This window comes from Euprymna scolopes, chromosome 30 (assembly GCF_053919585.1).
Source record: "Euprymna scolopes isolate OS-2025 chromosome 30, ASM5391958v1, whole genome shotgun sequence".
Classification (NCBI taxonomy): domain Eukaryota; kingdom Metazoa; phylum Mollusca; class Cephalopoda; order Sepiida; family Sepiolidae; genus Euprymna; species Euprymna scolopes.
Window position 1 is genome coordinate 38,943,183 of NC_136511.1, and position 11,374 is coordinate 38,954,556.

The 11,374-nt window shown below is 31.2% G+C and overlaps 1 protein-coding gene across 4 annotated transcripts in view; it reads left to right on the forward strand.

Moving 5' to 3' along the window:
* The window catches only part of LOC145254751 (discoidin domain-containing receptor 2-like), a 546,415-nt gene extending 535,617 nt beyond the window's left edge, over positions 1–10,798 (forward strand). For 2 of the 4 annotated variants that reach the window (XM_080113491.1, XM_080113493.1), the window contains exons 11-14: positions 2,039–2,166; positions 3,469–3,666; positions 7,218–7,452; positions 9,777–10,798. In XM_080113491.1, coding sequence (XP_079969617.1) covers positions 2,039–2,166; positions 3,469–3,666; positions 7,218–7,452; positions 9,777–10,109 — 894 coding nt within the window. In that variant the 3' untranslated portion in view covers positions 10,110–10,798. The remainder of the gene's footprint in view (positions 1–2,038; positions 2,167–3,468; positions 3,667–7,217; positions 7,453–9,776) is intronic. The other 2 variants (XM_080113492.1, XM_080113494.1) reach the window with 1 other exon arrangement.
* Positions 10,799–11,374: the final 576 nt, after the last annotated feature.

Here is an 11,374-nt window from a genome sequence, read left to right on the forward strand (position 1 = left end):
GTAAACGGAAGACAGTTCCACAGGCGTGCAGTTCTAAGAAAGAAACTTTATTCATTGAATCTATGTTTAGGTTTAGGCACAGATAAAGAGTGGAGGAAATTATTGGTAGTGTTTTCAGCTAAACGAGTGTTTCTCGTGAAAGTTTGGCAAGGGGGGACAATAGATTGGAGCTCAGATGAGCATTTGCCATGAAAATAACGATAAAACAGAGACAGGCTCGCAACATCTCTTCTGTGGGAAAGGGGTTGCAGGGAAGAGAAAAGGGCATCCTCTACTAGGTTATGAAGTCTATTTTGAACTCTGTCAAAGCAAGATAAGGTCTTTCTAGCAGCTTCTGCCCAGATATGGCAGTAGTACTCCATCCTTGGACGTACCTGGCTTTTATATAGATAGAGAATTGCATCAGCAGTGAGATATCTACTGGATCGATAGAAGGATCCCACCATTTTTCCAGCGACATTGGCAATAGATTTGATGTATGTGTTCCATTTCAGATCAGGAGTAAAGTTCAAGTTGCTTTTTTCTTCTGTTTTCTTTTTTTTTAATAATGAGTCCCTATTTATCAAGACCAAAAGGGATAGGTTAGTCTGACAATCATTTCTTAAGAGCTGTGCAACACATGCTAGAATGTTAAATGACCGACAACAACATTATGAGCAGAAGAAGAAAAAGAATAACGAAACTTTCTAGAATTTTCGTTCAATGTTAATTTCTTGTTAGTTTTACTAGCTGATTTGATTATATTTAATTTGATCATTAGACAGTCATGATTTTTTTTCTCGCTAATAATTTAAGACAAAATATAATGAACTAATGAATTCCGATCACTTGTTGCTTTTATTAAATATTCAAAGCCTAAAATTTGTTTTAGTTTTGTTATAATTTTTTTTTCTTTTTATGCTGCAGACAATCACTTTGACTCTTTTGGGAAATCATTCAAGTTTGAACAAATAATCTTGATTACTTTTGTTGAACAAGATATTTTCTTTTTGTTTTTTTTATAAAAAGTGTTCTTTAGCATTTTCAGTACAGAACTAACAAAATTTTGTTCACAACATTTCAAACAATAATTTACATTTCATGTTTTTGTTTCTTTGTTTTATTCATTTTATTAAATTGAAGACCATTTTCTTTTTCATTTTGCAAGTTCGTTTTATCTTTCAAGTTTATTCTTTACTCACTGGACCTATTCAGTGTTGCTTGGGATTCGTGAATATCATTTTCATATAAAAATTGTTTTGGGGTTGCACGTTTTTAATGTTATACAAAAAGACATTTAGTTTTGTTTTATTCTTTCAATAATTTGTGTCAAAAAATTCAGATTAGAAGTAACAATTAAAAATTAGGCTTGATAATAACTCAAATAATGTAAGTTATCTCCCTTACATTATTTAAAATTTAATACCATCGTAACAATCTTCCTAACTGTAATTTTATTTCTAAAAATTATTTTTCAAACAATTGTAGCCAATTTTGGCAATGTAAAAACATGCTGGATGAGAAAACCGATAAAGTGGCTAGGTAGAATCAAATATCAATGTATCAGATGTGATGTTGTTTGGGTTTTTAATTCTTTAAATTAATAACATTCTGTGACCATTTCGCATATTTCTGTATATTTGTGTGTTTGACATCTAAACGTGACTTGCACATTAATTTTAATTTAAATATTTTTCTCAGAATAATAAATCCATTTAAGCTACAAAGATTTATCTTCCTTGTATTATTTGATTCATTATTTAAAATTGTTGCCATCGTAATAATCTTCCTCACCAAAATATTTTTTTAAAACAAACTGAAGCTAAAGACATTTCGATATTGTAAAAAAACATGCTGGAAAAGATAGAAACAACAAAATGGCTAGTTAGAATCAAATATCAATGTGTCAGCTGCGATGCTATTTAGGTCTAAATTCAAAAATCCAACAAGATAACTTTATATATAAAGATAAGATAAATTGTTTGAAAAAAATCTTTTAGCATTAATCATTTTTTTCTCATCATTATATCATTATTGATGAAGTGTTTTCTTTCCTTAGGTTCATTTGTGTGAAGCCGCCCGAATCACTGATTTCTTAGGGGATGAATTTGTGGTGACAAGGACAACCCCACGGTCAATGTTAGTTGCTGTAAAAATGCTACGTCCTAGTGCAGATGACCGAGCAAGGTAAGCATATAACTTTCTTTAATTTTCCAATTGTTTTATTAGTAATTGCTTTGGTTTCATTATAATATTTCTTTGGTAGTTAAGTCTGTATCCTTTGATTTTATATATAAATAACCTGGCTCAACTTCAGCAGTAAGGAGATCAGTGATCTGCTGAAATCCAAGGTCAGTCATCTGACCTGTTGTAATGTATGATACTGAATATTTATAAATATTTGTTTCACATACAATTAGATTCAGTGTGTGTGTGTGTGTGTGTGTGTGTGTGTGTGTGTGTGTGTGTGTGTGTGTCTTATTTATCGTATTCCGAATTTTACTGGGTTTATATAATTGAAAATTCAGTAATCGTTCATATACCAATAAGTTTTAAGCCAAAAAGAGATGACTTAAATTGTGAGTTACAAAATTATCATATTTCATAATTGAGCATTCATATATTGTTTTAACAAAAACCAAGACATCAAAGAATAGATTGATAGCAACAAATAGTATATTTCCATCGTTAGTTACAATTGTTTCAAGACTATTCGGACAAATTCAAACATTAACACTTTAACAATGAAACATTATGGAAACCATTTCCGTTATAAGGAATCTTATAAATCTTTAAAAAACTTTACAAGGATGCGATATAGGTAAAATATTTTTTGCTTGTTTTCTTTTCCTTACAAGGAAAATGGTTTCCATAATGTTTTATTGTTAAAGTGTTTTTTATTCAACAAGTCTGACGAAAGGCTGTTCTTGTGAAAATCTTCAAACGACATAATGTTTGAATTTGTCTGAATAGTCTTGAAACAATTGTAACTAACGTTGAAATACACTATTTGTTGCTATCAATCCATTCTTTGATGTCTTGGTTTTTGCTAAAACAATATATATATATATATATATATATATATATACCACCTTTTATAACAACCACATTTACTTTCTCATTCTTCTACCACACGTGATTTCTCATTCCAACCGTGGCATCTCTTACATGATCGTCTTCTCTAATGTGCTTTCTCTCCTTTTTATATTCTTCTTCTGTTTTCCTACTGTGACATCATATTTCGCACGCAGCTCAGTATTTGCATTTATCCGCCATACGCTCTGTTACAATATGTTGCTGTAGGGATTGAGCAAATACTTTTATTTTCTTGGTTGAAATAAGTCATAACCTTCTATCGTTGAATGCTGGATTTATGGATGTCACAGTATTTGAATGAAGAATTAAAATCCAGTTTTTTTGTGATTTTTGTCATTTTTAATCTTTTCATTTTTTAATTGTTGAATGTTTATTTATTTTTTTTTTTTCCAGAGCTGATTTTCACAAAGAGATAAAGATCATGTCTCAGCTCAAAGATGCGAATATTGTGCGCGTACTTGGTGTCTGCACCCAAGAAGAGCCTCTGTGCATGATTGTTGAATACATGAAGTACGGAGATCTCAATCAGTTTATTCTGGAGCATGTTCCTGAGAGTCCAGTTGCAGCTGCAACTAATGCCAAAACTTTGAGGTATGATTATTGCAATTACTAATACAACTATTCATACTCAGCCATAGCAATCACATTTGTAACAAATAAAGAGGCTCAAACTTCTGTCAGCTTTCATATATATATATATATATATATATATATATATATATATATATATATATATATATAAAAGCGAAAATGTGTGTGTGTGATTGTGTGCATTTTTTTTGTATGTCCACCAAAAACTTTTTTCGATGGGCTTCTTGGGGTTGGGTCACTCCTTCTTAAAATTTTTATATACGCCCTAGATAATAATATCTACCAGTTATGACCGGGAGTTGCGTCTATCTTTAATTTGCTCAACTTTTACGTGCTATTTTTGAGACTTTTTTCAATCGCCACGTCTTCGTTACACTTTTCAGTATAAAAAAAAGCGAATGCTGGGGCGGGGGAAACAGAAACTGGCTTGCAGCGCCAAACTTAGTTTGACCTTAATAAGGTCAAACATCACGTGACTTAACTTTCTCGCACCTGTCAATTTCACTTTATCAACGTTAAGACACTTTTCATTTCCTCTCCTCTCATGGCCGAGATGGTTAGGAGTCACGTTTTTCATTTCCACGTTCGCGTCAAGGCTTCGGGTTCGAGCCTACCTTCCTACCAAAACTTTTTTTTTCTTTTTCACCTCCAAACGCCAATGTTTTTTTGTTTTTTTTTTTAAACAGGATTATTTTGATCTACCCCCCCACCCCACCACACTAACACACACACCTCCAAACACCCGGGAAACACCGGGTACCCCCGCTAGTCTATAATATAAACCTGACCTGTCTGTTTAAATGTATGTATGTATGTATGTTTGTATGTCTACCTATAACTTTTGACAGAAGCAACAGATTTTCACGAGATCGGTATTATTTTGCAGCCCGGCCCTTGGGACAACAAATATTGAAAAATTGGCCCAAAATATTCATTTCTTCACCCCCTACTGGGCACTTTTCTACAGGGAGGGGTCGCTTTTTTCACCAATATTTTCGAAAGTCATCCTCTCTTTTCGATTGTCTAGCTTTGATTTAAACCTATGTCGTTTCCGGTTTGGTGATGGGCGCAACAGCAAAGACGTCACTTTTTTTTTTTTTTTACGTTCTTTGCCTCTTTCACAGGATGGGTTCGAGCCTGTCTACCTACTAACACTTTTTTTTTTTTTTTGCTCAACACACACCTCCAAACACCTGAGCAACGCTGGGCACCCAGGCTAGTTTTTTTATAAAACACTCTTCAGGTTTTGGTGATTGTTCAGAATTTGTCCCAATGAAAAAACAAAGAAAAATATGATATATGAACCCATGATGAAAATATGATATGATACCCATGATGAAAATATGATATGGTACCCATGATGAAAATATGATATGATACCCATGATGAAAAGAAAATATTGTGCACCAAAAATCATGTAAATTAATCCAATGGTTTTATTTTTTAATAAGAAAATCAAATTTTGTGGCTAAACTATGGGTGACGATCTCATTATACCATTTTGAAAGCAGTCTGAGGAAACCAGGGAGATGATGAACAAGCATCAAGGTAAAATAGTAATAACAATATTAATAATTTTATCCAGCTATTTTTCAAGAATCCTACAAAAAAAAAAAATAAAAATAAAAAAACAGGGGCAGATAATCTTGGAGGCGTTATGACCTAATTACTTCCCTTGGTTTATAAAAATATAAATCAAGATTTTGCTATCTTGCCGTTTTCTTGTACTACTAATTTCGATATCAAATGATGTACCAATAGTTTGGACAAAAAATGTTTCTTTCGTGTAACAGAAATCAATACTTTCAAAGATAATTATTTTTTTATAATTTGATTATTATCCAAATGCACACCAACTGTGCCTACCCGACATTGCCCTAGTTGTGCATTAAAAAAAATTTCCTGGTAGATTTATAGAAAAATGTTTTTTGTTTTGTCTTTTTGTTTTTTCATGCAACAAAAATCAAGTAAAACCTGTTATTACAGGAAGTTACACTGAAAGGAGAAAGAAATATGATGTAGTTCTTGTCCAGAATTTTCCTCTACATTAAAAAACGAAAATAAAAAAAGCTGTATGACGTACATTAATGAAAACATAATATTCCAAAATTCACATAAATTGATCCAGTAGTTTTATTTTTAAATATGAAAATCAAATTTTATGAGTAACCAAAGAGCGGTTGTCTTGCTCACCATTTTGAAAACAATTTCCAGAACCAAAGGGAGATAACTCAACAATACATAAAACTTGTGGAATTTATGCCGTAATGCCTACGAATTCCCATTAATCGTTTAAAAATAATTTTATTTATAAAGATTATTCTACTTGATCAATTTATGTGATCTTTAGAACATGATATTTTCGTTTCATCACAAGTATGTACATCATGCCTTTGTTGTGTGGAAAAAAAAAGAACAAAAATAATGCAGCTCGGTTTTTAGTGATAGCCTTGATAGAGTTCAAACTGTTTTAGAAACTTAGTAGGTGATGCCCCTTTCTCTTCCCTGCAAACTCCTTCCCACAGAAGAGACATTGCGAGCCTGTTTCTGCTCTATCATTATTTTCATGGCAAGTGCTCGACTGAACTCCAATCTATGGTCCCCTTTGCTAAACTCCCACAAAAAAGCATTCGTCTTGCTACAACCACTATATACAATCTCCCCTCCATCTCTATCTGTACTTAAATCTAAACGCAGATTCCATGAACAAAGCTTCTTTCCCAGAACTACCTGCCTGTGGAACACTGTTCTGTTGGCCTGCTTCCTGATTAAATACAACATGGTAGCCTTCAAACTCAATGTAAACAAGTTCTTGTTGAGCTGTCCCCATAAATAATCAAATTGTACCCAATTTACACTATTAACGATTACTACACTACCACCTTACATTCATTAAGCCTTATCCTCGAGTGGCCTTCGAGCCTTGATAAATAAATCTTTTTTTACATCTCCTTCAGTTTCAAAGTATAAGCATTTTTTGGTTTTTCTTGTTTCCATGTGATAATTCATATTAATTTCATTTTTTTCACGTTTTTTTTTTTTCATTTCCTATTGATTTTATGAAATTAGGTGTGCTTCTACATTATAATAGCGAAAAAAAAAAAATTGAATTTCAAGTGAAACAAATGGTACCTACGTAATTGTCAGGTGTGAAATAGTAACAAATCCAAAAATTGTAGAAAACTAATTATTAATGGAAAAAAAATTTGTGAAATTACTGTACTATGTTGACGCTTACTAAAAACAAGAGATAAGTTGACAGGAGAAATAATTAAGTACGGTTGCGTGCATCATGATTTGCATAATTCAAAATGTCGGAAAAATTTTATTCCTCATATAAACTTTATCAGAAACTGGTTTTCATTAATTATTTTTCTACCTTAATCATTTTCCATAATTTTTGGATATGTTACTATTTGCGACCTGACAATTATATAGGTACCATTTGTTTTACTTGAAATTCAATATACTTTTTCGTTATTATAATATAGAAGCACCTGAAATTGATTACATATTTGTTTAACGTCTTTGTTTTTTGTTTTCTTTTTCAGTTATGGATGTTTGATCTTCATGGCATCGCAAATTGCTTCAGGTATGAAATACCTCGAGTCACTGAATATGGTCCATCGTGATCTGGCCACAAGGAATTGCCTTGTGGGCCACAACTACTGCATCAAGATTTCTGACTTTGGTATGAGTAGGAGTCTCTACAGTGCAGACTATTACAGGATAGAGGGGAGAGCTGTTTTACCCATCCGATGGATGGCCTGGGAAAGCATTCTCTTGGTGAGTTACACAATTATGACATCGTGATTGACATGAAAACTCTAAACAATTCTATTACATCATCTCATTAAGGATCAATAATTATTTAAATAATATAAGGGAGATAAGTCATATTTTAAACTACAGGTTTATTTCCCTTCTATTAATTTCGTCATTTAAAATTGTTGACATCATAACAAGATTCCTAACCGGACCTATATTGTTTTTTTTATTATTTTTGTCAAATTGAAATGCAAGACATTTTAATATTGTAAAAATTATATCATGCTATCTAATTAGTTCTGTGCGGATTTCAATCAAATTTATAAAGTGAAATGTCTCTCTATATATAAAAAAAATCTTGTATATGACATAGTTTTATAAGAATATATATTATATAGTGATATAAAAATATATATATGATATATATATATATATGTATATATATATATATATATATATATATATAGTGATATAAAATATATGTATATATTTATATATATAGTGATATGAAATATATGATATAGTGATATAAAAAATATATATGATATTTATATATATATAGTGATATAAAATATATGATATAGTGATATAAAATATATATGTATATATTTATATGTATAGTAATATGAAATATATGATATAGTGATATAAAATATATATGTATATATTTATATGTATAGTAATATGAAATATATGATATAGTGATATAATATATATATATATATATATGTTATATCACAATATCATATATATATATATCTATATATAAAAGAGCACTTTCAGTTGAATTAAGTTGGTCCATTTAGATCTTAAGCATAGATCATCATATAATGATTAGATCACTCTGACTGGCGTAAAAAAACATTCAAATATAAAATTTTAATTTCAACGTTATTTCACGCGGTTAATGGTAGCCGAATGGATATGGTCTTTGCTAATCAAGCTAGAGATGGCTTGTGTTGCTGGGTTTGAATCTATCAACTGGTGTTAATCGTGACACCCTACAATAATTACATATATACATAGATATAGATATGATATTGATACAATTAAAAAGTAAAGTATACCAGTTACATTTTGAGCTTTTACCTTTTTCACATCTCTTTGTGTTTATCATTTTTTTTTTTTTTTTTGTTACACATTTTTTTTAATGTCTTTTCGGATCTATGTCCATAATTTTCTCTATTTTATAAAAAAACAAATAAAAAAAAATTTGCGTAATGTACATATTAGTGATGAAACAAAAACATCATATTCCAAAAGTCATATGAATTGATCAAGTAGTTTTATTTTCATAAACAAAATCATTTTTTAGCGATTAATCGGAATTTGTAAACATTGCCATGAAAAGTCTTGATTGTTTGACTTGTTGTAGTTATTTCCCTTGTTTCATGAGATTATTTTCAAGATGGTTTTCTTAGTTAGAAATGAAAGGACTTGATCAATTAACATAATTTTCTGAATGTGATATTTTTGTTTTGGCATGGGTACGTACATCATACTGATTTTTTTTATTTTAGTTTATTAATATAGGATGAATTCTGGACAAGAACCTCTTTTTGTGTTATACATTATATTTTTTAATCTAAAAATGTAAATTAAAACAGCATTAACACTTTGTCTTGGTTGAACTAATTTGTCTATTCGTAAATAAATGAGTGTAATAGCATAAATAAAGTGGGAAATGATTCAAACACACCTTGTACGTATTATTTCAGTGTCTGGGTAGATGCCAGATACCTCTAGATTGCTACTGTCCATTGCTTACATTCAGTATGCCTCCGTCTGTCTGAGAGAGTGGGGGATTTTGTTTGTTGTCATAAACACACTTTTATCAAGCATTATGGATAATAATAACAGAAAGTTTATGAAATGCAAAAATTCTCAGTGGTAGTGGAACTATTGAACTTTATAATTTTTCCAGTTTGAAGAGAATCATAGTATCACTACCCTTTAAACTAACTAAAATTAACAATAAATATTTTTAAAATCATAATTCAGGTCATAAACAGTTAAAAGTCATAAGAAGAAAAAAGAAATACAATTTACCTCGATTTTATCATTATCATCAGATATTATTAAGAATAAGCTTGTACTTTTTTCTCATTAAAGATTAATAATTTGATTTATTTGGATTATTAGGACAACTGTTTTCATCATAATTCAGGTCATAAAGGGTGAATGAAGTTTAGGTTCCGTCAGATAAATACACTTAGTTAATTATAATTAATCTTTTCAGAATTTTTTTTTTTTGTTTTGTAATGTATGATCATCTTGATTTTAATGTTTGATAGATGACGTTCCTTATTAACACTTTTTCCTTCTCTGTTTCCATCGTTTAGGGCAAGTTCACGACTAAAAGTGACGTATGGTCATTTGCTGTTACACTCTGGGAAATCTTAACGTTTGCAAAAGAACAACCTTATGAAGCGTTAACAGATGAACAGGTGATTGAAAACGCTGGACATTATTATCGAAATGACGGACGTCAAGTCTATCTTCCCCAACCGCCCAACTGCCCCAAGGAGATCTATGACCTCATGCGCGAGTGCTGGAATCGGCAGGAAAGTGAACGGCCGTCATTCAGAGAGATCCACATGTTTCTCCAGCGTAAAAACATGGGGTACAACCCCAAGGATGAAAAAATGAACCAAATTAAAGTACCAATCTGCTGATTTACGGGAGACGCTCTGCGGTAAAAATGTCACAATCAGACCAAAGAATCCTGTGAAACTTGATAAACCCAGCATTGCCATCATGTCTTGACTGCCAAACACCAAAAAAATATTATATTTACCCCCACCCGTCTTATCACAAAAAAAAAAATCTCACTTCTCCTCCTCTTCCCCCCTGTGTTCTTTGGCATATCAGTCATGCCTGAAACAAAAACGCAAAAACAACAGGGAGGTTATTGTTTTCTTTTTTAATGTTTCTTTCGTGGCGTGTGTGTGTGTGTGTGTGCGTGCATGCGTGTCTGCATGCACCTGTGTGTGTGTTTGTGTGCATGTTGAGAGCTTCTTTTTTTTTTTTTTATTTTTTTTTTTATAAATGAAATGTTTTAAGAAAATACTGATAAAACGAATGAAAACTGACAGCAACGACATGTACGGCAGTGCCATTTACCCCTTCTTATAACTCTGAACAAAAAATATGAAACAGCAATGACCATTCAAGTCTAAATGCGTGACGACGACAAGAAGAAAGAAAAAAAAATTGGGGAGAGGGGGGATGATTAATGCCCTGGTAAATATTTAAAAAAAAAAAAAACATTACAACAAGCTGATTTATCGTTTCTGGAAATTCATTTTCTTTCTCGCTCCACATTTCACAGGAAACAATTTAAACAAAATAAAAAAAAGAAAAATACTTTTTAGCTGGGCTTATTGGCAATACAGACACTTTCTTCAAAATCCCACCTTTTTAACCCTGGACCTTTTTTAATATGTGCTCCACCAACCTTCTTCACTCTCTCTCTCTCTCTCTCCCTCTCTCTGCCATTCCTTCTTACAGCGTTTTGATTTTAATAATCAGTCAATTATAATCTTGCTTCCATCACTCAGTTGTGGTCGACATGCTATTATAACATGTTTACATTAAGCAACACGAAAAAAAGGCAGATGTTTAATGTTACACAATAAAAATGAACAATATAATAATCAATACATTGACAAAATAATTTTCTGAAGAGAAGGATAGGATTAGGTAATCGAAGTTTAGAATGAGACATTTTTAAAAATAATTATGGCCAGATATAAAATGTAGAATAAACAAAATTTAAGATTATTTGCATGAACAGATTTTTTGTCAGAAACAGATGCAGAAAAAATAGAAGGCAAATTTTTTTTATACATCCGTTGTTACAGATGATCTTACATTATTTTAACTGAATTGCTTAACAACTTCCGAGTAATCTTACCTCTAATACTTTACTTTATAGTCT